We start from the raw sequence: 12,722 nt of genomic DNA on the forward strand, positions 1-12,722 counted from the left end.
ATATTTTTAGTGAGAAGAATGAAACTGTTTCATTGTTTGATTTACAATATTTTTAAAATTAGGTTTTATATCTGAAACTTGAATTCGTAAATCTGTAGCGGCATTCAATCTATTTCTGTATTTATTTTTTGTATACGCATAAGAGGAAAAACCAGCCTCACAACGGTAGGTTGTTACAAAAGGTAATAAAGTAAAAATAGCTTTTTCAACTAGGGATGGGTACTCGTCCTTAAGTTCAATCCAAAATTCGTTTAAAGATCCAGATTCAAATTTCTGTTTTAAATATGACATGCTTTTAATTTCAATTAACTGCTCATATTCGAGCATGGATAACATTTCAGGTTTTTTTTGGTTCACAAAAGGATTTTGTATCCAATCAACGTCATTATTAGTAGCAGGAAAATACTGAGAAAATGATTTTTCTAGGTTTTCCACATGTTTGATAACAATTTTTTTAATATTAGTTGTTAGTTGCAATTCGTTTTCCTTTAAAAAATCCATCAAGAGAGGAAAGCATTCAAAATTATTCTCGTTTACACATGCAATCCAAAAGTTAAGTTTGTTTCTAAATGCTATATTTTTGTCTCTGACCACGAATGTTGTTATTGTTTTTCCTTGCAAAGACTTGTTAACTTCATTCAGTTTACTGAATATGTCAGCAAGATAAGCTAATTTTATAAGCCATTGGTCATCATGTAATAACTCGAAATAACTCATAGATATTGATAAATTTTGTCCCGAAAAAAAAATATTTAAGTCATCGCGCAGTTCAAACAACTTACTTAGAACCTTTCCTCTTGAAAGCCATCTGACTTCAGTGTGAAGAAGAAGTGAATAATGCTCACTACCCATTTCTTCACATACTTTTTTAAAAAGTCTAGACTGGAGTGGACGACTCTTAATATAGTTAACAATATATACAGCCTCATTAAGAACTTGTTTTAACTCCAATGGCATTTTCTTACTAACAAGAGCGTGGCGATGTAAAACGCAATGACTACTGTGACATTTTGATGCGACATTTTTTATTCTAGTCACGATTCCTTTAATTTTTCCAACCATAGCTGCAGCTCCATCACTACATACATCGATACATTTAACCCAATCAACCTGATGTTTATTCATATAACTATCGATGACTTTAAAAATGTCTTCACCTGTGGTATTTGTGTCCAAAGGAGTACAAAGCAATAAATCTTCTTCGATAGATGTTTCAAAAATATACCTCACGAAAACAAGCAGTATTGAAAGTCCAGCAACGTCAGTACTTTCGTCAAGTTTAATAGCAAACATGTTACTATTTTTCAACCTGTTTATTAGTTAATCTTCAATATGGTCTGATATTTTATGTATCCGATCAGATATAGTGTTGTTGGAGCATTGAACAGTTGCAATTTTCTTAGCAGCCTCTTCTCCAATCATACAGCGAACTATTTCAGTCATACATGGATTAATTAGAGACTCAGCAATTGTATGTGGTTTACCAGCACGAGCAATGCTGTAACTCAAAATAAATGATGCTTCTGTTGCATTTTCACGGTCGTTTTTCGCGTATTTATGTAAGGCAGACAAGCTGCTATTATGTTCTTCTTTACGTTTTTTGAAATAGCCCATTTCCTTGTTCATCAAATTTGGATGGTTGGTTTCGAGGTGTCGTTTAAGTTTTGCAAGTGCCAAAGAACTGTTCTGAAGAATTACATTCCAAATAACACATTGTCCATCAGGCCTTTCTACAGTACCAACAGGAATAAATCCAAATTGAAGGTAGGATTCATCGTATTTTCTCTTTTTCGAAGATTTTAACTCAATAATTTCAGGTACAACTATACTTTTTTCCGAAATATTACTATGAGAATTCTTTTCAATGACATTAGTAATCTAAAATAAATTAAATAATAATAATGACAATATAATATTATAATATATAATTATAATAATTATAATAACAATCTGGAAACGACTAAAAATTAACTAATTTTATTCAAATTTCTTACCGAACAACTAGGAATAGCATCTTTCAATATAACTTGTTGAGATTCTATTGTTGATGAAGACGCCACAGTCTCATCAATATTATTACTTGTTGTTTTGGCCAACAACTGTCCTGTTTTAAGCCAATTATGCATGGCAAACTTTTTATTTGTAGTTATGTTGTATTTATAATAAATAATAATTAATAACGCAGTAACAACGTACACGAAGTATGTCGTATGAAAACTATATGCCAACTGAATCATAATCTCTTAATTTTAACTCATTACGATTACGGATATAATGTTTCGATCGTATCGAAAGCGAACTCGTGCACATAAGTTATTTTTATAAGTTATCGCACAATTTACTGGCAATCGCTTTGACACGCTTATCTAAATTCTACAAATCTACTATAAATATTAACTAATAATATTTTTTATATAAATAATCCAAATATAATTTAAATAATTTTCTCGACATCACATACATCTGACGGAATCCTTGAGATAGTCCGGCGGAACCCTAGGGTTCCGCGGAACACACTTTGGGACAGTGGCGTGTATCCAAAAAAAAATTGGTGTTGCTCAAATAATTTTAGGTGACCTACCCCTTATACTTTTGTTATACCTAGTACCTACCGATAAAATGTTGCTAAATTTTATTCCTATTATTTAATGTACTAATTTAATTTAGTAAATTACATTTTTGCGCAAGTTGTGCATCGGTTTTTAAAAAAATATATAAATAAAAAAATCCATTAGGCAATTATAATATTTTATTTAAATTATCATTTTACATAGTTCAGTACTGTTTGATGCAAAGATTTCTAAAACTTTGTTTGAATTTTTGTACATGTCTTGTTCACATGTGATTAACATCAAATCTTCTAAACGTGTGTTATTCATGGTAGTTCTTAAACGAGTTTTAATTATTTTGAGCTTTGAAAATGCCCGTTCTGTAGAAGCACTTGAAACAGGAAGTGTCAAAGCAATTTGAAGGGCATTATTAAGAGTTGGAAACACTGAACCCAAGTTACCAGCATGAAAAATTTGATACAGTGCTTTCATACTCCCTACATTAATCACTTTTCTAGGTTCCATTTCAATTTCATTATCTGATTCTGATTCTGATGAAAATTCTTCTTCTCCTTCTTTTTCTATGAGGTCTTTTCCATGCAAATATTTGGGCAGATTAATATTTTCTTCAAATGAGGTAAAAATCTTTGAAAAATGAATGTACTCTTTGTTTAAACAGTCTTGATCAACATACTTTCCATAAACCTTACAAAACATTGAAAAAGCATCTTTTGGAAGTGATGCTGGATTCTTTTTTACTTCATCTAGCCTTTTTTTACTGAACAATGATAAATCTTTATAAATTCCAATTGAACTATTATCAAAGTATTCATCAAATGCTGAATTTATTATGTCCAAACAAACATAAAATGTATTGACTCTAAAGTTTTCTAATGGATCTATTATAGGATCATCAGAAACCTCTTCGCCTGGCATTTTTTTTTTTTACGACGAATTCTCTGATTAAGCTTATCAGAAAATTCAAATTGGCTAAACTTGTTTATAAAATTATTAACATCAATCAATATCTTATTAAAAATATTACCATCACGAAGGTTCTGAATATCTAGCTGAGCATTATGTATGCTGTTCATTGCCGAAAGTAAGTCAAGATCCTTACTTTGTAATAAAATGTTGACTGGTCCAAGAATCTCAAAAATGTATTTAAAACAAAATGCGATTAACAAAAACCGTCTAGAAAGAAGGTATTCTATAAGACAACCAGCAATATGTCCAGTACTTTGGTCATTACAGCCTTCATTATTCCTGACATCATCTAGAGTTTCAATGACAGCTTCAAATGTTTCTAATATTGAATCAAGGGCATATCCATGCGACATCCAACGTGTTGTAGCAACTCGCTTGAGCCTACGAGTTCTTTTACTGCAGTAACAATCTTGTTTAGTTTCATAAATAGCCACTCTTTTTTTACTTCCACATATAAAATTGTATACTGACTCTAGATTACCAAAAAGATCTATGGCATTTATATTGCAACCAACAGACTTGGCAACAATTAAGTTTAGCCTAAAAGAAAAAAAAATTTATAAAAGAATAGTATTTATAAAAACTAAAATGTAAATTACCTATGTGCGTGACACCAAATAAAAGTTGCAGACGGACATTTTTGTTGTACATAAGTTTTTAATCCTTGGAATTCACCTCTCATATTCTGAGCACCATCATAAGACTGTCCCACTAAATACTGTTCCCAATCAATAGATAAATCAACACATAGTTTTTCAAAAATATTAAATAATTGAAAGCCAGTCGTAACTGATGATTCTCTTAGCGCTATTAACCGCTCAGATACAGTTCCAACTGTTGAATTTACATAGCGTACAACAAATGAAATTTGTTCCTTCCTAGATAAATCAAAAGTTGAGTCAATTGATATGCTAAAAAACCGAGCAGTTTTTAGTTCTTCTTGTATTGATGTTCTTATTGCTGAAGCAAGTGATCCAATTAACTGGTTCTGTCTTATATTTGAAATAAGACTAACGTTTTGTTTTTTTGTCGATAATTGCAATTTAGTTATATAAGAAGCAAGGCATGGTGAACGTTTAGACATCAAATGAACTAAATCTAAAAAGTTTCCTCGGTTACCCAATTCTTCTTTTAAACTTTCTTTATGTCCACGAAATGCAATACAGTTTTTTGCAAGGAAAAAAGTAATATCAATCAAGTCCAGAACAATCTCTTTGTTAATAGCTTTGTCTCGTCTATGTTTTTCTTCTAATAAAGGTAGTATGGGTAATGATATTTTTTTCAATTTTAATTTAAGGGAAGCTTCAATATGTGCTTCTGAACATTCATGAATTTGCATACTTTGCAAAGCTCTCGGCCACGAAGCAACTCCGTCTACAGACCATGCTTTGTTAATATTGCGCCCAAACAATAAACAATGATGACAAAACATTTTATCACTTGATACAGAATAACTGAGCCAATCTCTTCTGACATTTACATTACCAGGCAGAGATTTCCAATACCATGAAGTCTGGAAACTGCGGCCAAATTTATCTTTGGGAAAAACACGAGTAGGAAGATCATCAACAGTTGGCTGCATAGGTCCTTTTTTAATTAAAAAATCAACTATCGTAGGTGATAAATCAACAAGCATTTTATATTTATCGGGATCGTTAGATAAGTCTACATGATTGGTTCCAACTGGTTGTTTAGACTTAAAATCATTACCTATGAATTATAATAAGTTAGCTATATAATAGGAAATAGGAATCCAAAATTTCACATACCAGACCGAGATAAATCTGAAGTGACTGAAGCCAAATGAATACTATCTGAATGTACTGCATCAATTATTGTTGTTGAATTATTAAATTGACATTTATCTATTTGATCACAATTATCTGTAGTTGATTCAATTTTATCAATTACATTTAAGTCAATGTCTAAAAAAAAAAAATAGAATTTATATTATAATTTTAATGTTTTATGAATAAGACAAGACAAACATTTTGTTTTTTGATATATTAAATAGGTACATTTCTAGAGGAAAAAAATTGTATTTAAAGTTTAAATTACATTGAACAAAAAAATAATAAATAACTTATCCAAAATTATATGTATTAGTTTGTTAGATTAAGTCTTAAGTAATTAAGTGTTTAAATTATAACTTATAATAGGTACCTTGGTTATAGGTAATTCGGTAATTGTAATTTAAAACTTAAAACTATAAATCAATTTATAAAGAAGTGAAATGGTTTATTCAACTAAAAGAAATGAAGATTAGATAGAGTCACAATTGTCTGCAGTTGATTCAATTTTACCAATTAAATTTAAGTCAATGTCTAAAAAAATGATAAAAATATAAACTCAAGTTCTAGAAAAATATTAACAAAGTATGTAGGTAGGTAGTGGTGGTGGCCAGCGGGTATGATCAATGTCAAATGTCAATGAATAATATTATGAGTTTATTGTTTATAAAATTGTAAATTATATTTATTTAATTAAGACAATAAACACGTCTTCGTAAAAATATATTTCATATTAGGTACCTATTTTTTTCTCTAAAACTGAAATTTTGTTTTTTCTTATAAGAACTATTTATAATTTTAATGATAATAACAAATATTTTGAAGGCAATAGTATGAGCATTTATAAAGTTGTACTTACCTTTTTCTGGTACATCTTCATTATTTATTTTACGTTTTTTTGTAAAAAAATTATGTACATCGACAACGGTATTGTTTTTTTTTAATTTTGCGACTTTACAAAAAGTCAAATGTCTTTTCCAGTTTGTTTCATTTAACTTTAATCGCTTTTTACCACATAAACAAGCAGCGTAATTGGAATCTGACATTATGTTTTTTTTTATTGACAAAAGTCAAAAATTATAAAATATACCTATAATAGTACAATAATTTACACTAGTCTATAGGCATATAATACACTATTACGATTTACGGCTACAACCAAGAAGACAAGAACACAGTGAACGCAGTAACGCACTTACGTACTATGCATTTAGAATTTTCTGATGTTAGTTTGTGACAACTTGCGCTTTGCAGTTTATGCAACTGACAAATTACTTCGATTAAATAATATCCAATATTCCATTAACTACAATATGTATAAAAATTAAAAATAGATTTTCTGTGGAACTAGTGGAAGCCAGAAGGTCCCGTTTATTTTTGTCTTCTAATCTAATCATTACGTAATGTCGTCATTACTAATTTGATATTTTTTTATTTTGATTTACATCGTAATATTGGATATTATTTTATCATTTATTATCATTTTCTCGGTTAGGCATTATAAAATATTTTAAGTACTCATGATAAATTAGTTATAAATTATAATATACCTACTATCGTTTTGTTTTAATAATAATACTAGGTACCTGTATAGCCATATATAAGTAGGTACTCACTATGACACTACTCTACACTACACTCACTACTCAAATACTATAATTATATTTATATTGTATTTTTCTATAAACACTTAATTAGTTTATTATTGTGATAATATTGTCCTTCTAGCAATACCCACCCAGTACCCACCCACCAATATTTAAGGTGTTGCTTGAGCAACACTTGGACCCTAGGTTACACGCCACAGCTTTGGGAAACGCTGTCTTATACAACACTGAATTCAAATTTAACACAATCCAGTAGGTATGTAGTGCTCACTTGTAACCTACTGTAAAGCAGAGCGACACCCACTTGGCTACCTTTTTTTACTTATACAGTTCAACTAATTTAAATTTAAAAAAATTCGTCTTGAATATCAATACGCTAATTTTATGGAGCAATTGTCTATAATAAATGAAAAAAAAAATTGTTTAAATCGTACGTTTTCTAGCTGATGTGTGACAATTTTACAATATAATATTATGTAGTTCCATTTTGCGCAAAATACGATAGTAATAAGAATACGATTTATAACATCGAAAAATAAAATAATATTATTCATTGACAAAATTATTATTTTCGTATTGACGTATTTGGCTATTTATAACCCGTGCGCGGATACGATAAATAACCAGTTTTGACATATGATGCGGTACGGCTGCTTATGCAAGCGGGGTGGTGAAAGAAGTACTATTTCAGAACGCTGCCGCTATAATCGTTTTAGCAGCACATGACGACGGCAAATTCATAATTTTTTTGCCAAAACATGCTTTCGTACTTCCAATAGTACTCAGGCCTGGTTGATCGTAGAAACATGATTTTGGTATCAAAATAATCACGAGAAGTTGTACTAAATATTCTTGGAACAGATTTTTGATATCTAAATTTGCCGATTTTATATAATTTTTTAAAAAAATGAAAATTTTACAAACTTCAAACACAAATAAAATTGGTTAGAAAAAATATTTTTAAATTCTGTTCCAAGAATATTTAGTACATCTTCTCGTGATTATTTTGATACCAAAATCATGTTTCTACGATCAACGAGGCCTGAGAACTATTGGAAGTACGAAAGCATGTTTTACGGTTGATTTTTTTCTACTCTGACGCCCTCTTAAGGTGTATGACCGCATAGCAGTGAATGTTGACAGTCACCGGTGTATGTCGACATTTACTAATCATTTTGGTGAATGTTATCAATTATTTCAAATGTCTCACAATGCGGACATTTACCAGTATTTGTTGACATGCGCAATAGCTATTTAGTGAATGTTGACATGTGTGACAACGACAACATATATAATCAAATAGATATTAGATAGCTAATAAATTCATAAATAAATATACAGTTGAACAAATTAATTTTTTAATATTTAAGTTTAGGTAGCATATGCTTTATTAAGTTTTATTTATTACAACACGGTAAACTATCATGGCATTTACTGTTACAAAGTATTCCTCCATTCTTACAATTACATTTTTTTGTACTACATTTTTTTTTACAATTGCATCGTATATAACCTTGGCCACCACTTTTTGGAAGCAGCTGTCGATACCTGTCTCAAAGACATTTTCTGATTGGATAAAACGTCGTTTAACGATATCAATTTTTCTTTGCACACTGCAAATTGATTTCGAGTGTACAGCTGACTAATAATCCTATATTTTGTTCCTAATTTGTATAAGTCATTATCAACGTCCATTATAACAGCCAAGATATTTTGGTAATCCATACGTCCTCGATCGATATCTGGAACTCGCACTCGAACAGTATCACCCACTTGAGCAGGCGGAAATTTTTGGTTCGACGATCGCAGCATTACACTTGCTTGTGTTTGAAGTCCATTTAGTGCCAAAGCTCTATTCTTAATTGTATTCTCCTTCTTTTCATTTATGTCTTTTAAATACAAAATATTTGTTTGAATTATTTTTGTAATAGGTATTATTATTTTAAATTACATACTTAATAATTCATTTTGGTTTTTGCCATCAATTTTATCGCTGAGCTTATCTTCATCATTATTTGCTTGATTGTCAAGATTATCGTCGCTTTTACCGTTATACTCTTCCTCTACTTCATTTTCATCACTTCCTTTACTTTCTGGGTCAGTTTGAGGGGCTGTCAAAAATATTCTTATTTAGTTACTATATATCGATCACACTTTATGCATATTAATATATTTATTATAATTTTATAATTTATATTTACTTACAGACTGAAGTATTTGTTCTAACTCCTCTTTTGTTGCTAGTTTTTCTATTTGTTCTCGTAGAAGAGAAGATGTTAAAAGACCTCTTTGTGCTTTAGTGCCAAACATAGCTTCGTATAGCGTTTGTTTTATACCTTGATGATACGTTGTATTTTTCGCAAATTGGACAAATGGTAATGCTTCTGACCATTTTGTAGTGTCATTATCTTCCATCATAGCTCTCAGTATATTTTGGAAACCTTGGTTTGCCCTTTCGATGGATCCTTGTGTTTGGCTGTGGCGTGGTTTACCATGCACAATTTTCACACCATCCCACATTGAACACAGCTCTGATATAACTTTATTTACGAACTCTCGTCCATTATCGGAATGTAAAATATTTGGCGCACCGAAAATAAGAAAAAAATTTAATAAGTGATGTGCAACTTCTTCTGCAGTTTTAGATTTTAGAGGTCATAATTGAATAAATTTGGTTAGGTGATCCTGATAATTTAATATAAATTTAAATTCACCATCTTTGCAAGTTTGTATATCTACCAAGTCTACTTGACACCAGGAATTTAGTTCACGACTTATAATAGGTTTGATTACAATACCTTTTTTCGGAACTTTTTATTTGGTTTGGCATTGAACACATAAACTTAAAAATAACATAACAACTTCATATGTTATATTTTTGAATTTGTTCTGCAATTCGTTCATCATTCTGGTTCGCCCTCCATGACCAATTTTTAAATGAGCTTCGTACATAATGTCGTATAGTTCTTCGTTCTTTACATAGTAAATAATTTTAGTTTCACCTGCTTTTAACGGAACGATTAGTTTATGATTATCCATAATATCCATAACGTCAAATCGATTTAATCGTCTGTAATCACTTCGTTGTTTACTTTTTTTTGCTTTAGCATTTTTAACTTCACTTATATATTTATTATATTTTTCAGTGCTTAAATAAAAACAATTATCTTCCATTTTTTTAATAAAAGTCCACTAAACTTTTCATAAAAAATATCTTTTATACTTTTATCCATTATTAGTTTTAATTCAAGTATAATATTAATAAAATATTACACTAAGGCCCGTTGTATTACACTAAACTGTTGCGCTCGGTTTAGAATACGCATCCGATACTGACAAGGGTATATTTATATTATTTTATCTAGAAAACGATTGACAATCGGATTGTCTCATGCGATAACATTACTAACGTCCAAACGTCTCCAATGCATATTGTAGCTGGGCGATAACATCTTGATTTTACAAAATAATACAAAAATACATTTTACATACATAGTGCTTCAAGTGTGGTCAACATTTACCAAACACTGACTGTAAATGTCAACAATCACCGGTGTATGAACGCATAAAGACAATTTCGTCAACATTCACCTACGGGTTTTGGTATATGTCAACCTACACCGGTGACTGTCAACATTCGCCTACTGCGGTCATACACCTTAACATATATATTTACTTTTTTATAATAAATCAAAAAAATATTAATTTTTTCAAGAATATAACATAATACAAAATCTTTATACATATAGGAAATCACTGTTACATTTTTTTTCATTATTCATGAATTTGATAATCCTTCTTCCACACTTTCTACTATTTTTTCGTATTTTTCTGAAGAACTTATTGAATTCAACAATTTTGGGTGCTTCAAAAGAAATTCATAAAATTGTGAACAAGTTAAGCTTTTAAAGTGCTGTTTTGCAATAATTATTGATCTGATGGTTTCGACTTTAAAACGATTTTTTTCATCTATCCACAATACATTTGTTATTGAAAAAATTCTTTCTACAGATGCATTTGTCCCAAGAATAGCCAATGAGTATTCAATAATTGTTGATAAGTTGTTGATAGAAATTTGATTTTTTTCTAGTATTTTAAATACTTCACACCATTTTTCTGTTACTTTTTTTGAACAATTTCTCCATTCTACAATTTTAACTTGTATCACATGAACTACATGATTATATTCATCAAATAACTTATCCTCGTCCATGTTCAAATCCAGGTTGAGTTTTTTATTTTTAAATAAATATTGAATACTTTCTTGAACGTCTACTCTAGTAGGAATATCTAATAATTGAGTCCATCGAAAAATTTTGAACGGTTCAAAATGAAAACTCCGTTTTTTTACGTAAGATAAGAAAACACTATAAAAATCATCAACTTTTTCTATAAAATTATTTTTGCTGTATATCTTTATTTTATCAAGTTCTTCAATGATTAAAGCTAATTTTGATGTAAAAATTTGTTGGCTTTGCCTGTTCCTTATTTTTCCACATACTACTTCCAGTTCTTCATATACTTCACTTGTTGAAATATTGTCGCTTTCAATTATCGTTATTGTGTCGCAAACTACCTTCAATTGACTTTGAATAAAATACAACCATGCAATAGAAACAGGGTTATCGAAAAACTGTTTTAAAATTATAGGACATTTATCTTGAGTTAGAAAATACGTTTTTAATGCTGGTAATAAATCTAAAATTCTAGTAACAGCTGGTAACAAAGATAACCATCGTGTTTTAACAGTACCCAAAATGTTTTTGAACTCGACATTTACAAAATCACAAAATTCTTTGAATTGCTCCACGCGAACTGTATATATATGAATCAGGTGTTTCACCAATGATTAGAAACAAAACAAATATTCTTGAATGTTGGCAAGTGTTTTTTACCAAGTCTATGTTAGATACAATAGTAAATTGCACTAATATATTTATATATCAAAGGCACGTGTAAATTATAGTCGCGAACGTGATGCATCGGATACTAACTACATAAAAATAAAAGCATTGAGTGGAATTTTATATATGACAGGTGAGTAACATTTTTTTTGTCCTACCATAATATAATATATACGATCTATCGACATTTTCACCATTTTTTAGTTGACGAGTGAATATTGACTTGGTTAAGTGTCTCTTTAATTTACCATTTGATTCTGTATATTCTTGTGGAATTTAAAAGTTACTACTCTTTATTGAAAAATTGAACTTTTTAATATACATATTTAATTTTCTCAGTTAATGTATTCCTATTTCGCGGATCATTTGATACTAATAATTGTCCTCAACTGTTTCTGGAGAATCAACGAAATCATTATTAGGGCTTAGAGGATAGTTTGAGATACTTGTATTGTTGGTTAATTGTTATCGTTTCTGGGATATTGGTAACAAATTAGTTTCTTCTTTGGGAACAGAAGAAAATCATAAGCTTAGTAAAGAATTTATGATTTTCTGCTGATTTCTTTAGATTGCTCTCTGCCTCTGAAGCACCACTGTGGGATTAGTGAACCTTTCTGATCATTCTTGAAATGACAATATTTTTGTCGATAGTTAGAACATCTGAGAAATACATGATCGTCTCTACAAATATTCGATTCTTATATCAACTTTATACAGTAATCTACTAGATTACATCTACGCATATATGACAAATTAAATACCTATTTTATAATATTACTAGAAACAGTTTGTATCAAATTCGCAACATTTTAATAAATTAAATAATAATTCTTAAATAAACTCTCGTCTTGGGCGTATCAGATATATCGCATGCAAATAATAGGT

At 29.8% G+C, this 12,722-nt stretch overlaps 5 protein-coding genes across 5 annotated transcripts; all 5 read right to left on the bottom strand.

Annotated features, from left to right (window-relative positions):
- Positions 1-6: 6 nt before the first annotated feature.
- On the bottom strand, positions 7-336 carry LOC112600007 (zinc finger BED domain-containing protein 5-like). The gene has a single exon (XM_025347135.1). It carries the CDS (start codon positions 334-336, stop codon positions 7-9), a length of 330 nt encoding a protein of 109 aa, XP_025202920.1.
- Positions 337-638: 302 nt separating this feature from the next.
- Positions 639-1,293, bottom strand: LOC112600002 (zinc finger BED domain-containing protein 5-like). The gene is made up of 2 exons (XM_025347129.1): positions 783-1,293; positions 639-646 (listed from the first exon to the last, which is right to left on the bottom strand). Exons 1-2 carry the CDS (start codon positions 1,291-1,293, stop codon positions 639-641), a joined length of 519 nt encoding a protein of 172 aa, XP_025202914.1.
- A 27-nt stretch (positions 1,294-1,320) lies between these two features.
- LOC112600003 (zinc finger BED domain-containing protein 5-like) lies at positions 1,321-2,126 on the bottom strand. Its single transcript, XM_025347131.1, has 2 exons — positions 1,995-2,126; positions 1,321-1,878 (listed from the first exon to the last, which is right to left on the bottom strand). Exons 1-2 carry the CDS (start codon positions 2,124-2,126, stop codon positions 1,321-1,323), a joined length of 690 nt encoding a protein of 229 aa, XP_025202916.1.
- A 627-nt stretch (positions 2,127-2,753) lies between these two features.
- On the bottom strand, positions 2,754-6,372 carry LOC112600004 (zinc finger MYM-type protein 1-like). The gene is made up of 6 exons (XM_025347132.1): positions 6,186-6,372; positions 5,306-5,419; positions 4,136-5,246; positions 3,499-4,076; positions 3,227-3,388; positions 2,754-3,139 (listed from the first exon to the last, which is right to left on the bottom strand). The coding sequence occupies exons 1-6, from the start codon at positions 6,370-6,372 to the stop codon at positions 2,754-2,756; spliced, it is 2,538 nt and encodes an 845-aa protein (XP_025202917.1).
- A 1,273-nt stretch (positions 6,373-7,645) lies between these two features.
- Positions 7,646-9,453, bottom strand: LOC112600005. Its single transcript, XM_025347133.1, has 4 exons — positions 9,135-9,453; positions 8,889-9,044; positions 8,447-8,822; positions 7,646-7,805 (listed from the first exon to the last, which is right to left on the bottom strand). Exons 1-4 carry the CDS (start codon positions 9,451-9,453, stop codon positions 7,646-7,648), a joined length of 1,011 nt encoding a protein of 336 aa, XP_025202918.1.
- Positions 9,454-12,722: the final 3,269 nt, after the last annotated feature.

Source organism: Melanaphis sacchari, unplaced genomic scaffold (assembly GCF_002803265.2).
Source record: "Melanaphis sacchari strain LSU unplaced genomic scaffold, SCAv2.0 Contig596_pilon_pilon, whole genome shotgun sequence".
Classification (NCBI taxonomy): Eukaryota; Metazoa; Arthropoda; class Insecta; order Hemiptera; family Aphididae; genus Melanaphis; species Melanaphis sacchari.

Bases quoted from the DNA above. Each gene is read 5' to 3' on its own strand.
- LOC112600004 (XM_025347132.1), bottom strand. From the start codon at position 6,372: ATGTCAGATTCCAATTACGCTGCTTGTTTATGTGGTAAAAAGCGATTA. The intron at 5,420-6,185 runs GTAAGTACAACT...AATCAACTACAG, and splicing joins TGAAGATGTACCAGAAAAAG to ATAATTGTGATCAAATAGAT. The intron at 3,389-3,498 runs GTAAAAAAAAAA...TAATAAATTCAG, and splicing joins GCTTAATCAGAGAATTCGTC to CATTTGATGAATACTTTGAT.
- LOC112600005 (XM_025347133.1), bottom strand. From the start codon at position 9,453: ATGTGGGATGGTGTGAAAATTGTGCATGGTAAACCACGCCACAGCCAA. The intron at 8,823-8,888 runs GTATGTAATTTA...TGTATTTAAAAG, and splicing joins AAACCAAAATGAATTATTAA to ACATAAATGAAAAGAAGGAG. The intron at 7,806-8,446 runs GTTATATACGAT...CGGCAAATTTAG, and splicing joins TCCAAAAAGTGGTGGCCAAG to ATATCAAAAATCTGTTCCAA.
- LOC112600007 (XM_025347135.1), bottom strand. From the start codon at position 336: ATGTTATCCATGCTCGAATATGAGCAGTTAATTGAAATTAAAAGCATG.
- LOC112600003 (XM_025347131.1), bottom strand. From the start codon at position 2,126: ATGCATAATTGGCTTAAAACAGGACAGTTGTTGGCCAAAACAACAAGT. The intron at 1,879-1,994 runs GTAAGAAATTTG...AATTTATTTTAG, and splicing joins ATGCTATTCCTAGTTGTTCG to ATTACTAATGTCATTGAAAA.
- LOC112600002 (XM_025347129.1), bottom strand. From the start codon at position 1,293: ATGTTTGCTATTAAACTTGACGAAAGTACTGACGTTGCTGGACTTTCA.